Source organism: Simochromis diagramma, unplaced genomic scaffold (assembly GCF_900408965.1).
Source record: "Simochromis diagramma unplaced genomic scaffold, fSimDia1.1 OVJJ01000304.1, whole genome shotgun sequence".
In the NCBI taxonomy this organism is placed as follows: domain Eukaryota; kingdom Metazoa; phylum Chordata; class Actinopteri; order Cichliformes; family Cichlidae; genus Simochromis; species Simochromis diagramma.
In genome coordinates, this window is record NW_024387030.1 from 11,465,398 (window position 1) to 11,480,441 (window position 15,044).

A 15,044-nucleotide genomic window follows, 5' to 3' on the forward strand; every position below is an offset into this window, starting at 1 on the left:
TCAAGTCATTTTTTAACCTCTATTCAATCAGGAAAGTCATTTCTAAACCCGTTTGTGTTCCAGTGACGCTGTGGCATAAGGACACTTGATTAAAATTGGAGAAAACAAGTGTGAGAGTGGATAGAACTCAAACAACCCTCCAGTGGGAGACTGTATAACATAGCTGTCCAAATTTGGCCCGCAGCCTAATTACATTTGGCCTGCGAAGCCATACCAAATTACTATTAGAGCTGGCCTACTGGTGTTATACAGCTAATATATATATTGTTTAGTATTAAGCTTTGCTTGTTCCATATTCAGCTTTCCAGCAAAACATGTTTGAGTCCATAAGAAAAGATTCATTCTTATATCTGGAGGAATAAATATATTTCAATAAATATTAATGTTAGCCCGCGACTTTGTTCCAGTTTTGAATTTTGGCCCACTGTGTATTTGAGTTTGACACCCCTGCTGTATAAGAAGGGACCTGGAAAAAAAACCATCTTTAATAATGCTCTTTCAAAAACGGCTATATAAAAGGGACACGTCAAGTCAGAGTCTCATTATGATGCACAAAAGAACCAGCCTGAGTTTGAACTTTAGAAACCTGCATAAGGAGATTTTTGAAGCTGACATTCCTGCTCCTCTGATGTGTCCTGCCTGTTTTCCCTGCAGAGTCACAGTCACTGCTATGTGCAACATGGATCTCAGCCGCTTTCCCCTGGACACCCAAACCTGCTCGCTGGAGATTGAGAGCTGTGAGTGAATTGAACAGAATCTGGCCAAACATGTTTGTCAGACACACCTCTTATTTTCTCTGGGAATCTTTTCTCTTCATTTTCTAATTCTTTTCCCATAACTTCACCAGTCCTAAGTCTGGGAAAGTCCTAGGATTGTAATTGAAACTCTCAGCATCTACGAGAAGCTACTGGGGCTTTGGATTCGGCACCTTTGTCGTGTTTCTTCTGTTTTTTTTCTTCGGACCTACGTTATCTGTCCTGATTTGGTTTGTTCACATTTCCTCTGCAGATGCGTACACAGATGACGACCTGATGCTTTACTGGAAGAAAGGAAACGAATCCCTGAACACAGACGACAGAATATCTCTGTCCCAGTTCCTCATCCAGAAATTTCACACCACCACCAAGCTGGCTTTCTACAGCAGCACAGGTACCGTAATCCACAACCCGCCTACTTCTAAGTCAGACACCGAAATCCAACCGATTATGTAAATGCGACAAACGCGCGCGTAATGCATGCAAAACTAAATCACAATTGAATTAAAACTTCAATAATTCTAATTTCCCTTTGTAAGTCTTTTTCAGCTAAAGGATCAAATCTTCCATACAAGAAAACGGTGTCCGTTGAATTATAAACCAAAACGACTACACTAATATTTTATCCTTACTGCGAAACAAAATGAATCAGACTCCTGCCAATTTCTTGTATGCTGCTAGAAAGCCACACTGAGAGCCTGGCAGCCTTTTGATTATCATATGTCACTTTTCAGAGCAACCTGAAGCATAAAAGGGATTTGGTGTCCTATCATTCTTTGCCAGAATAGCTGAGAACCTCTGCTTAAAGTGCTGATATGGTATATATGCCAGCCAGCGTATGACAATGTGTGAATAATGGTGATATTTCTTCTTCCTAGGCTGGTACAATCGTTTGTACATCCACTTCACCCTGCGGCGCCACATATTCTTCTTCCTGCTGCAGACTTACTTCCCTGCTACTCTCATGGTTATGCTCTCCTGGGTGTCGTTCTGGATTGACCGAAGGGCTGTCCCCGCCAGGGTACCGCTAGGTACGCCGCGCTACTTAAATCAACTATTATTTTACCTTACTTTTATTTTAATTAGACATGAAAAATACTGAGATTTATCCCACATTTATGACACTGATTATTTAAACTGACATAAAATAAAGAACAATGAACAGCACCTAATAAACTGCAAAATACAAATGAACACACTAGATTATATATTAATACAGTAATTTAGATCATTCCAGAAATCCAATGAAATTATCTTCATTTCTTGCCATATTACCACCGAGTGACATAAAGCTCAAAAATGAACGATGAAGTAAATCAATATGTGGGGTTGTTTTTTTTTTTTTTTTTCATGTTTATAGTGCTGTGCAAAAGACTTGAGCCACCTTTCCTTTCTTTATTTTTTGCTTCAAACGAGTCAGACTTTCTCGTAACTCTCTTGAGCACTTGGGACATTTTTTTTTTAAAATTCCTTGTGTTTGAACATTTTCAGAGGAATGTTTTGTTGTTTGTTGAGCTGCTTTACAATGACCAGTTTTATATCTTCAGGCACGTTGTTACTAGCAGCAAAAACACATTTGTTCCCATTTATTTAACCGAGCCTTTGAAAAATCTCCATAAGATAAGACAGCTTGACATGCATTGAATAGTATCTTTTGCACCAACCAAGTCTTTCTCAAGGAGCTAACTGGTGGAAACTTGGCTGACCTTGGCATTATGTGCAGTGTGTCCTTAAAAAATGTGAGGACAGAAAAGAAGACGTGAAAGGCCTAAAAAGCTATCTACAGTAGTGATGTGCGATACCACTGATTTCCTTTCCGATCCGATACCAAGTAAAATTCAGGGTGGTATCGGCGATACTGATCCGATACCGATACTCTGTACAAAAACTTAATGTTTCATTGCATTTCATAATACAATATATAATTGTATTATGAAATTGTAATAATAACATAACCATATTGCTTCATAATGATTAGAGGACGTCAGACAACTTGTTTTTATTGCTTAATAATGCAGAATAATCATATAGAAATAAAAAAAACTGACGTTGTGCGCCATTTGAACATGTTGCCTGTCTGCAGCACTAAAGCACTCTGCGAGAGACGTCTGTCTCGCCCTAGCAGCACCTGTCCCTGTCCTCCTCTTCAGTTCGCCTTAACATAAGCTTATCATATTCTGTGATGTGATTTACTCCGAGGTGTTTGACGAGGTCAGTGGTGTTGCCACAACAACGTGTCCACACAGGACTCTGTTTGCGCTCAGCCATTGTTGTGAGTGTGCACGCCAGGGGCTGCGACACATTTATACAGCCGTATTCCGCATATGACTATGAAAGGCGTAAGAGGAAGTAGTTCCTTCCAAATTAGACGATCCGAATTGTATAGTTTCTTTCCACTGCATTCATTTTAATGGAAAAACTACAAATTTACCCCAGAGTACTAAAATATCGATATTATAATATGAGAATCGATTCTAGAACATAAATTGCTGGTATCGGAAGAATCGATATTTCAGTATCGATCCGCACACCACTAATCTACAGCAGATGAACACTATCTGAAAGTCAACAGAAAAGAAATATGGGAAAGAAATATGGAAATACAGAAGAAATATCCTGCAAAGATGTGACACGTGAACTATTGCTAAAGCTTAATGAGAAATAATCTCAGTGGAAGAGTTTCTGTCAAAAATTCTTAAGGAAGGTAAACAATGAGAAAATGCTGAGGTATAGCAAATTACACAACGGACTAAAGTGGATTAAAAGTGGACTAAAAATCAGTGGCAATAGGTCTTATGTAGTGATGAATCTAAATTTACATTTTTTGGATCAAATCTTTGTCAGTGTACAGAGATCAGGAAAGAGGTAGAACAATAAGTGTCTGCAGCCATGTTCCCATGTATGTTTGCATATTTCAATAAATTACTGTATCTATTTCTCATTTTCCTAGCAAAATAATCAATGAGCCAAACTTTTGCATAGTACTGTATATGCTGTGGTTGGCACTGTTAAATAATAGAAGAAGCGTCTTTGTTTGAACCTCTTGGCTGGCTGGGGCTTGTGAAGCTCGCGTGTTCCCCATTCTCCCCGTCTCCTAGTGGGTTTTCTACTGGTGCTTTCCAGTTTCTTCCCACAATCCAAAGCCATGCATGTTAGGATCATTCCTCTTCTTTCAGCTGTTCCCATTAGGGCTTGGCACAGCAGGTCATCTGCCTCCATCTCGCTCCATCATCTACATCTGCATGCTAGGTTCTAAACTATACGTGGGTACTTCTTTCTATCTAAAGCACAGTGAGAGTGGCAAATGTACCACATAAGTAAAATTTCCATTTCATTCTTGAAGCAAAGAGTTATCAGCTATGCTAGAAAACACTAGGCTAAACACTGCGTATCATTATCACTATGCGTGTTAGCATGGTAAGGCTAGCTAACCAGCTACCAACACAAGAAGAATTTATTAAGAAACTAAAGACTCTGAATCTTTAGCTGATAGTGAAGTTATACAGGGAGTTTAGCGCTGACTTGGCAATCCATCCGACAGTCGTTTGATTCAAAACCCCCAATTTAAGCCAAGTGGTGCTAGCAGAAAAGACTGACACGAGCTGGGTTATTAGAATTCAGCCTAGGAAAAGCATGAATCATCGTACGTTTCACAGTATTATGCAATAATTATCTGAGCTGGGACAAATTTTACTAGTGGAAAAATTTTAGGGAAGACACTTAGTGCATTTTTTCCTTACCCTCATCACTAATCATCTCAAATCCTTTCAGGGGGTCCAGACCCCCAGTTTCCCATCAGCTTTCACAGTGAGTAGGTGGAAGCTATTAGTGGAATCTCACCAAAGTCTATAGTGAACATAAAGATTCTGATTTATTACACCCCAAATGTAGCCATTTCTGAGCTATTTAGTCTGTGGGAGACTAAATAGCAACACAGCTGTGACTAAACTTTGTTCGATTCCCTTCAGGCATCACCACCGTGCTGACCATGTCCACCATCATCACCGGGGTCAATGCTTCGATGCCTCGGGTCTCCTACATCAAAGCTGTGGACATTTACCTCTGGGTCAGTTTTGTCTTTGTCTTCCTTTCGGTGATAGAGTACGCAGCGGTGAACTACCTCTCCACCGTACAGGAGAGGAAAGAGAGGAAGCTGAGGGAGAGAGTAAGTGTTCCTTTCATGTTTTTTTCCTCCTCTGACTTTGCCTCTGGTTAAGAACAGACTTAACTTTTGAGTTTTTTTTTTAATGGCTCACACTGACAAATTTTACACAGATACTTTATCTTCACCACATCTGTGTAATGACTTATGCAGCAGCATGTTTTATTCTGACACATTTTTTTAGTTTTAGAAGTAGTGTAAGGATGCAAATATCTGATTTTTCTTTTCTTTTTTTGGATAAGCTGTGAAAGCTACAACCTAAAACAGTACTTAACAAATTTGTTTGTCCACTGCCCGATGTAAGGTTTATTTTTTTATGTATTTAGTGGTTAATGCTAAAATATAATTATTTTAGTCATCCATTCATTTTCAAATTTAGAGTAATAAAGCACACTATTATTTTTTTAATTAGAATCTCAAATTACTTATTTTGCTTGCATTTCCTGAACAGAACTATTAGTTTTTAAAAAATATTATACTTGATTAAAGTCTTGTGTGCTGGCTCAGATTTGGGAATAAAACATTTGTTACTTAACTGATAAATAATAATACAATTTTTAGTTTTAAACAAGTTTTTTACAGAATTCTAAAATATGTGTTTTCTTGTTTTATGACAGGTTAGGCGCTGTAACTGCTTACCTGTTTGATATTCATTCTAATTTCTAATTTTCGAATTTCCACAGTACGTCATATTTTTTGGTACAGTACATTTTTTCCCTTTGTAGTTCTAAAATTTTCATTTGAAGCTTTTGGCCATGTCGTAAATCTCAGGTTTGTATATTACCTCGCATTGTACTGGAATTACTTTATTAACTGAGCATTTCAAAACATTATCATCATGACCATAAATAAGGGAATCTAATATGCCATTGCTTACAAGAAGTGATCAAAATGCTCTGCTCATACAAAAAAATTATTTAAATTTGGCCAATCATACCTTAAAGAGCAAAGCTGTTTCCAGCATAGTTGTTTTTAGATCACTCGCAAAAGTCTGTTCTGACAAATTATACAGACACAAGTTTGCAATTTCACCACGAACCTTAAACTGGCACGAAATGTGAACAACATCAGTGTCAAAATGAACAGACTTTCACTTAGAGGATCATATCGATGACAGCTGGGTCTGAGAGACCAAGCAGCTGTTTTCAGAGAAAGAGTCTATAATGTTCGAGCCCAAAGATAAGTGTGCGCAACTTTTCAATTGACATTGCTGGAGAAAGTGCTCCTTGAGACTTCCTCCTCTTCCACAAAATGCTAATTGAAATTCAAGATGAAGGGTTTCTGTTTTGACACACTGATGGACATTGAACGTGCACTGCAGACTAGTGATTAGTGTCAAAAGTAGCAGCTGGAAATGTTACAGAGCCGCACAAGTAACAACCTTCAACAGATGCACTTTGTGTATATGTTTATATACCTAATATATCTCAATTTTAATTGTACTACAAATCTGTGAAAATGCTCTACTTTTCTTAATTTGAATCTTGTTATTGGTACATGGTTATTGCAAATAATACAGTTAATAAAACCAAGAATGGAAACATTTACGAGACGTATTAATAGTTTCGTCTAAGTCGACTCTGATTAGGCTGACCTGAATTTTATACTGAAATATTTTCCATATTAAAATAATTATAAATTGATGAAAACATGATTTAATAATTTATATGCATTTCCAATAAACAGATATATTTTCTTAACTGGCTTACTTTAAGCTGCTCTCAAGGCTATGGGAAATTATTTCTGGGACTCCAGCTCTTTAACTATATTGGTATTCTTCATCTGCCAACTGCTGCAGCATATGGAGCCAAATTGCCCACGTACCCCGAGGAAGATTTCCAGCACAAACATCCTTCCATAAATGTTTCCTACCAAAGTTATTTAAAGGCCATGAGTGTACAGACAATCATACATATAGGAGGAATTCACTTATTTATAATGATAGAAAGTCTACTGTAATTCATAACTCTTCGTGTGTTTTTCGCTAGCTTCCATGTACATGCGGCATTGGCAACCCTGATGAAATGATGATCGACCCCCAGATCACTGGATATGGGTCCACAGATGTCAACATCACAGGAAATTATGGGTTGCCAGAAAACGGGGGCCGCCAGGAACGAATTTTGGCCCAAGTGGCACTGAACGACCCACAGATCACAGGCCAGGTGAAGGCATCTAGAGGCTACGTGAACATCTGGATAGACACCCATGCCATAGACAAGTACTCAAGGGTCGTCTTTCCTGGAGCCTACATCCTTTTTAACATCATCTACTGGTCCATCTACTTGTAACCTATGATGCATGAAATGCTGTTTTGTGCATGCTGGGACAGCAGGAGCTCAGCTCAGGAAAGATGATGCTGCACTTGAAGTGTTTGGGACAGAGAAACTGCGCATGAGATGCATGGGGACCACTAACAGATTGGTGACCATTGCCTTCTTGACCCAGCCACTTAACACCGATGATTAAAAAAGAAATATGAGCGACCAACTAACAGGACAGTCATCGATAGTCACTTCATCAGTTCTCTGGTTTCTGCTGTATCTATAGTTCTGGTGACAGAAAGATGTCTGAATGCTGTTGTCGCCTGAGGACGCAGAGATGCACGTACATGGACTTGTGTCACTCTTCAGGCTAACTACTTCTAGTTCTAGATGCAGTGACTCCAAGCACACTTTCAACACCGAAAGTGTGAACTGAAAACATACTGACATTGGCTAGCATTGCCAGCAAATAGACGGATCCTTTTTCCTCTTCTTATGAGCTACACCTGACAATCAATAAGAGACTAAAAATATTTAAAGGTTTAATTTAACATGTTGAGAAATATGTTTGTTTGTTATATAGCGGCGAGAAACTTGATACCACTCTCATACTTGTAATTAAATATATGGCTAAATCCAGTAATAGCCAGTTAGCTTAGCATAAAAACCCTAACCAGGTTAAACAGCCAAGGTACTTGTTTCCGTCCAGCATTTCTATAATAACTACAGCAAGTTATATATTTTGACTGAATCCATACAGAAACAACCATAAAAGCCTGGTTTTATAGGGGGATTAGTGCTACTATTTCTCTACCGGTATAAATGCTTAGCTAATACTCAGAAGTCCTACTATTTTTCTAACGGTATGACTGCCTAGCTAACGCTCAGAGGCAAGAAAGAGTCTGGCAATTAAATTCCCAACAGAATGTTAATTTTTATAAAGATTAAAAAAAACAGATTACATCTTGTTAATTAGTCAGCCTTTGAGGTGGTAGTTGGCAAATTTCGCCCAGCTGCTTCCCCCTTTTCCCCAGTCTTGTGTGCTCAGCTCAGCCGTCTCCTGGCTAGACCTTCATATTTACTGCAGACATGAAAGTGATATCACCACACTCTCCCAACTCTGCACGAAAGCAAATAAACATCTGAATGAAAGTAAATGTTTTTATTTTTAAAAAAAGGCAAATTCAGAGCTTATTCTTGAAGTTCCACGTTTTCTTTGCAGCATGTTAATATGATTCAGTTTAGCTTCAATTTTCTTGTGAAATTTGTATCAATGCAGTTATTTTGATGTCAAGCTACTGCGCTCCGTTTGTGTGACTTGACAACGTTGAGTAAAAAACGCAAAGTAATGCAGTCTATTAAAACAACAAATGTAAAAATGTATGTTTAGAAGTCCCATGCACCGACTATGATATTAACTCTTTTTATTTTTTAATGTTTCTTCTTTTTATTTTTAAATACAACTGAAGCTCATCTCCTCTGTTTGGTGTTGTGAGGCTTTGAGGTTCGCTGTGACCTGTTAGTTGCTAGTTTTAACGTCTTTTTCAGCTTAAAAACAACTTTATACTTTGTTAGGCAAAAGATATTTTAAAAAAATATTACAGGTATTTAAAACTGTCATGTATGGGAAGATGTTTAATAAATGTTTTGGTTTCTGAAAATCGGAGCTTGAGTGCTGAACATCGTAGAAACAGAGAGATGCTTAAAACCTAAAACACAACACTTTGGATCATTTGAACACAGTTGATCCCTTTATTTTAATCACATTTTTCTGCTCACTTACACAGTATATTTAAACAGTCCTGGAGGATAAGCCTTTACTGTTATTAGTCACTGGGTTGCTCACAGCTCCAAGGTCTTTCTTCTCGCTCTGGCACATGTCTGAGTGCTGATGAGCATTTAAAACAAATCATATACACTGCGTATTATGTAATGCCATTAACCACTCACATGTGTGTAAAAGGATATATACATATACAATTACATTAAGGCTTTCCTCACAGAAAAGTGAGAGAGTGGGATATGCTGAAGCATGTTTTTGTTGTTTTTATTTGATCCAAGCAACATCCCGAAGGTGTCAATTTAAACTTTGTGCACCATCTTCTAATCTAGTGAAAGAAAATGCGAACAAAGGCATCACCACATCAAAGCTGGCAGAAAAGGATAAAGCATCAAAAAGATGTCCATAACCTGATTTTCCACCACATCTGGGCCCACTCTTAAGAGCCAAGATTTTTTATCAAGCTGTGTAGCTGATGAAAGTACGCCTAGAAATCTCAATGACTGAGAGAGAGAGGTAGTATGATCATGCAATCAAGTACAATAGGGCTACCCGTGGATAGAGTAATACATTTAGGGTTGATTTATTTAGAGGTTTGTGGTGTAAAAATGTGAGTGTATGCCAAACTCATCATCAGTAAATTCATGTTGTCCATTACCACAGACTAGAAAGATATTAGATGCCTTCATGTGTTCCCTGTTAAACTCACGATTGAATTTAAAATCCCTCTCCTCACATGCAAAGTCCTTCATATCTTAAAGAAGTCATAGTACCATATTGTCCTACCAGAGACTTGTGGTTCATAGAGTTTTAAATGTAGAATGGGAGGCAGAGTCTTCAGCTTTCAGGCCTCTCTTCTGTGGAACCGGCTCCCAGTTTGAATTTGGGGGACAGACACCCTCTCTACTTTTGAGATTAAGCTTAAAACCTTCTTTTTGATAAGGCTTATATTTAAGGCTGGATCAGGTGACCCTGAATCATCCTGTAATTAAGCTGCAATAGGCTCAAGCTGCTGGAGGAGTTCCAATGATGCACTACAGCATGCGATTACATTTCTTTTTTCTTTCTATCGTTTGCTTTCAGTTTGGTCTCTTTTCTTTCTCCCAGTTTTGATTCTGCTCCTCCCTGATATTGAGTCTTCTGGAGGTTTCTTCCTGTTAAAACGGAGTTTCTCCTTCTCACTGTCACCAAGTGCCTGGACATAGGGGACCATCTGATTGTTGTGGGGTTTTTCTCTTACGCTCAAGGATCTTTAGCAAAAAATATAAAGCGCCTACTTGTTGTTATTTAAACCTTATAATTTCTCCTAGATGTATTTCTAATTTCAGTGTCACGAGGGAGTTCTATCACTGTCACGGGGTGCCGAGGCAGGCCGTGTGAGAATATAAACGGACCCAAGATGCAGACTGCTTAAGTTGTGAGCGCGCTTTATTAACAAAAGGGTGAAACAAACAGGGACAAGGAGGAAGAAAACCAAAACCTAAGAATAAACTAAACTGGGAAAAGCTACGCAAAAACAAACCTGAAACCTTGAGTCGAGAAACAGAGCTGCAGGGAGAATACACGAGAACATGGAGGGGAACAACACAAGACGAACCAGCAACGACTAAGACAGAAGACACGACTTAAAAACACTCAGAGAACACAGGGAGATTACACACAGGTGAGGGACACAGCTGGGAGTGATTAACGTGACGAGACTAGGGAGGCGAACTGAAAACACTCACATAAGACGCAGACCTTCACAATAAAACAGGAACTTACACATGCAAGGACACAGACTAAGAAACGCGGACTTGATCACACTAATAGAAAACACAAAACGCTGGGTCAAAAGGACCCAGGACCATGACAATCACTGCCTTCCAGTCACTTCTGTTTCAGTTTGGCCAGTCTAAAGTCATCTCTCACTTTCTTAAGCAGATCAGGACAGCACACTACATCCACAGCTGTCATAGACAGGGCCTTGGCTGTCCTCAGGGTGTACAACTGGGCCTTTTCAGCTCCTGGCAGAGTAAGAAATATAAAGCACAGAGTAAACATGAAAGAGATGATGGCTAAATTTCCCTTATCACAGTCTGATTCGGTTTAATTATAAAACATCAGTTCACAAAAGCCACGTGCCAAAATACCTGCTGCTTCGGTGTATTCCTCCGTATGATTTAATGCATCAGTGCAGATGTAGAAAAATGGATGAATACCAGGGACTATGAATGACACGTTGCCAAAGTCTGTAGAACCTGCCAGGTGATTATAATTCACTGTGATAGTGGTTCAGTGTCGATTCAGTGAACAACAATGCTGAAAAAACACTAAATCACAGTTCTGCTGTTAGACATTTTGTCATATACAGTTCTTTTGCACAGAGCAGGGACAGAAATGATTTATAATATTGTCATTTATGCTTACCGCAGAAGCTGGCTGTCTGCTCTGGAAAGTGAATTCCCAAAGCTTTTCCATTGCTTTCGTACATGCTTGCCAGTGTGGCATTAGGTAGAATGTTATAGTAGGTAGGGGTTGGGAAGGTGATCTCCACCTAATGGAAATGCAAGTAAATGTAAGACCATAGCACATTTGGCCTGTCATGTTTAACAGCACATAAGGCCATGCATGCATAGTAATGTAAACTGCCTGAAGCACATGCAGACGAAGGAGAAAAGGAGCCTGAAGATAATCATGAATTATGTAACACAAGTTCAGCACTTGGACAGTAATTATGGAGATGTGGTAAAAAGGGGGATTGTTATATAACAGCAGTACTCTCTAGCACTGCTGTATCAACATAGACTGCTTCTACATGTCTCCAACATACAGGAAAGCAAACTGAAGACGCTTTTACATAAACATACTTGGCAACCGGTCGCTCCGGCAGCTGCCCTGAAGCAAGCTTCAGCTTTAGCCTTCAGGTCACATAGGTCTTTGAGCAACGGGACGCGCAAATAAAACTCTAATTCAGTGTATGCCGGGATAATGTTGGGCTTCTCTCCTCCGTGTTTGATGATGCCTGTAGCAAAGACAAAATCAGAACGTCAATAATTCAGCAGCTCACCCGGCTCATGATCAATCACACTTCACAGGATACTGTGAAGTGTGTGATACAGAAAGAAAATCATAAGTTGCCTTGTCTTTGGGGGACTGCACTGCACAAACTAATGAGTATTAAAATCCACTGACACGTCAAAGACCAACAATTGTTTTAGAATGGTTTGTTCCAAAGACCCCACTGAATTTGGGCATTGTGCTGTAACAGGATGCACCAAGTCAGTCTGTGAATTTTTTTCCCTCTTAGATATGTCACAATCAAATTTAAAAAGTATTATTGCAAAGTGGAAACGTGCAGAAACCACAGCAGTTGAGCCATGAAGTGTTAGACCACATAGAGCTACACAGCAGGGTGCAAACCTCTTCTGGCATTAAGATCAGTACAAAAACTGTATGCTGGGAGCTTCATGGCATGTGTTTCTACAGCAGAGAACCTCCTGCAGCTGTAAAGTACATGTAACTTAGTACTATGCATGATATAATATGCATATAGTCAATATAATGCATGTGAACACATCAGCGTGTGATAGTATAAACCATATTAATGATTCTAGGAGAACTTGGTGAAATTATAAGCAGTGTGCATGGAGGTTATCGTATGAAAATGGAAAAACACCTTTAAAACGACAAACAAACAACAAACAAAATTTAGTTGAAGACCTATCAGGTGATCATTGTATGAAAGTTCTGACCCCTACTGAAGGAGGCGTACCAGTTCCTGTGAATGTGAATGGACAGACAGATAATGATGAGCTAGCTATCGGCTAGATGAACTAATAAACTATGAGGAAGTAAAGGATAAGGAGGCACCTGACGGCACTGAAAAGAGGAGGGTTTTATTTTCCTTCCGGGATTTGTGTCTCCTCCTAGGATGGATCAAAGATGAGATGCTCGTTTTCTCCAAGGTCGACACTAAAGTCTGAAGCTTTAAGTGACCCTACCACAGCTTTTCCTCACCATGAATCCTCCAGTCTGGTTTGAGCTGCTGTCTGAGTACAGAGATGTTGTTATAGGCCAGGACGGCCGCATCCAGGGCATTCACTCCCTCCCAAGGGTATGCAGCTGCATGAGACGCCTTCCCATAGTACTTCACTAACATCCTGTGTAACATCAGCACGGTCGGTTAAGAGTTCCCGAAAAAATGTGAAGGTTAGGTGTTCGTTGTGAGAGATTAAGAGAGAAGTAAAAGAATTTGAAATGAAGCAGTGAAGAAGAACTCACTCTTCGATTATGATGCAAGGGTGAAACGAAGCATCCTGCTGAGCTGGATGAGCCATGAAGACAAGATCAATATCAGCAAAGGCCCCGGCATTGATTAGCTCAATCTTTCCTCCTAACGCCTCCTCAGCAGGAGTTCCCAGAACAGTTATCTATACCGGTAATAAAGAGTAAAAGAATATTTTAATGTCAGGTCTGCTCACTGGAATGTTAGTTTCTTTTTCAGTAGATGTGAGTTTTCATCAAAACAGAAACGCTTTTAAATAAAGACTGGAGTAACAAATCCACCCCCCCTACACGAGACCACTTTAAGACATTTAATCATAACATATTCTAAAGATAGAAGTTTATTTCCTATTATTGAAAAAATAAAAAATGAGACTAATTATTCACATCATATTACATTTGTTGCACTTGTTGAGTCACAGCAAACAGAGCTGGGGATTTAAAGGAGTGCTTGGGATTTTTTTCAGCTTCACAGTGTGTCGCACTCGGTTTTCATGGTGACTTGTTTAAGTCCGTTAAACCCGGCGACAGTTACCTTCACAGGCACCGGGAGCTCGGTCTGGTTTTCTAAAGCAGCCTTCAGCCCCACAGCGGCCGCAGCGCCCACCTCTGCTATCAGGTTGTGCCCGCACGCGTGGCCGATACCCGGGAGGGCGTCATACTCGCACAGGAACCCCACGTTCAACACTGGGTCTCCCACCCCGCCACCAACTGGACCCCAGCTGGCCCTGAACGCGGTCGGAAGTTTGAAGTGACTTTGGACCGTCCATGTCTGGTCCTGAGAAAAGAAGCGGACAAGCCGGTCGTGCGCATGTTTCTCGTTACCGGCGACTTCAGGATTGCTCCAAATGTCTCTACTCAGACTGTGCAGCTCGTCTTTGTGTGCGTCTATGCACCGCTGCAGGTCGTCCTTCATCTGCTGTCGTTTCTCCATATCGCCCGACAGCATGCAGGCGTTAGAGCTGGACTCCTAAAAACACAGGAAATGTATCCCAGTGAAGCATTGATGTGCTTCCCTCTGCTGGCTGATCAAAGGCCGTGTAGCCTACATTTAAAATGAATTTGCTCTCGGCTGGTGGTAGATTGGATCACCCAGAGGGACGCGCCGTCCGCTGTGGCTTCACATGTCCTAAATAAATGAACGCAAACAGGTTAAGTGCTTGAAACTGCAGTCCCTCAAATGGCCACGTGGTCCCATTAACTCCTATGTTAAAACGCCCAACTCTACAGCAAGAAAAAGAACATAATAGTCTTTTTTTTTTTTTATCAATTTAAACTTAATTACAGCGTTAGCTAGTGTCATAGCTATATTGACTGACACATGCTGAAACAGGCAGACAGAGCTTTCACCCGACTCACAAAACCTGACCTTTGATGATGCTGATGACTTTGGAGCATCTATCCTTTAAAATACTTTAACAGACCCTCCAGTCTGCAACACAGTTTTAAAACAAAGTTTAAACTACACCAGTGTCATTGTGCAAAATTTGCAGTGGGCAGGCCCATCATGAACAGACTAGAGCTGACCCCACTTAATCCTGTCCCCAGTGGTGTCCATGATTCTGTTCTTTAAAAAAAACAAACACCCAAGGACAACAAGAGTGGTGTTTTACTTCTCCTTTAATAGGAATGTTGTTGGTGGTGATAGTGGCTGGAGGGGAATCCTGTGAATTTTGCCTAGGGCCCCAAGAGGCTGGAAACACCAATATACAGTTTATGGGTGGACTTTGCTACCAAAACTTGCTAGTGTTAGCACATTACTTGCAATGCCCTCTTGTGCAATTATGGTTCACTCTGGCTCCAACAAAAAAAGACGT

At 40.0% G+C, this 15,044-nt stretch overlaps 2 protein-coding genes across 6 annotated transcripts in view; one reads left to right on the top strand and one right to left on the bottom strand.

Annotated features, from left to right (window-relative positions):
• The window catches only part of LOC120740151 (gamma-aminobutyric acid receptor subunit rho-1), a 22,057-nt gene extending 12,842 nt beyond the window's left edge, over nt 1-9,215 (top strand). For all 4 annotated transcript variants that reach the window (XM_040042293.1, XM_040042291.1, XM_040042290.1 and 1 more), the window contains 5 exons: nt 655-737; nt 1,009-1,149; nt 1,634-1,786; nt 4,724-4,920; nt 6,906-9,215. In XM_040042293.1, coding sequence (XP_039898227.1) covers nt 655-737; nt 1,009-1,149; nt 1,634-1,786; nt 4,724-4,920; nt 6,906-7,208 — 877 coding nt within the window. In that variant the 3' untranslated portion in view covers nt 7,209-9,215. The remainder of the gene's footprint in view (nt 1-654; nt 738-1,008; nt 1,150-1,633; nt 1,787-4,723; nt 4,921-6,905) is intronic.
• A 1,156-nt stretch (nt 9,216-10,371) lies between these two features.
• On the bottom strand, nt 10,372-14,499 carry LOC120740152 (peptidase M20 domain-containing protein 2-like). 2 transcript variants are annotated; one of them, XM_040042295.1, is made up of 7 exons: nt 13,763-14,482; nt 13,225-13,373; nt 12,961-13,103; nt 11,811-11,965; nt 11,371-11,497; nt 11,094-11,201; nt 10,372-10,967 (listed from the first exon to the last, which is right to left on the bottom strand). In XM_040042295.1, exons 1-7 carry the CDS (start codon nt 14,174-14,176, stop codon nt 10,831-10,833), a joined length of 1,233 nt encoding a protein of 410 aa, XP_039898229.1. In that variant the 5' UTR covers nt 14,177-14,482; the 3' UTR covers nt 10,372-10,830. The 2 variants fall into 2 exon arrangements, with proteins under 2 accessions (XP_039898229.1, XP_039898230.1); XM_040042296.1 differs by lacking the exon at nt 10,372-10,967 and having other exon boundaries at nt 11,172-11,273; nt 13,763-14,499.
• Nucleotides 14,500-15,044: the final 545 nt, after the last annotated feature.

Excerpts from the sequence above, each read along its gene's own strand:
- LOC120740152 (XM_040042295.1), bottom strand. The coding sequence starts at position 14,176 with ATGCTGTCGGGCGATATGGAGAAACGACAGCAGATGAAGGACGACCTG. Across the intron at positions 11,498-11,810 it reads CCGGAGCGACCGGTTGCCAA|GTGGAGATCACCTTCCCAAC; the intron begins GTATGTTTATGT and ends CATTTCCATTAG. Across the intron at positions 10,968-11,093 it reads GGAATACACCGAAGCAGCAG|GAGCTGAAAAGGCCCAGTTG; the intron begins GTATTTTGGCAC and ends TTACTCTGCCAG.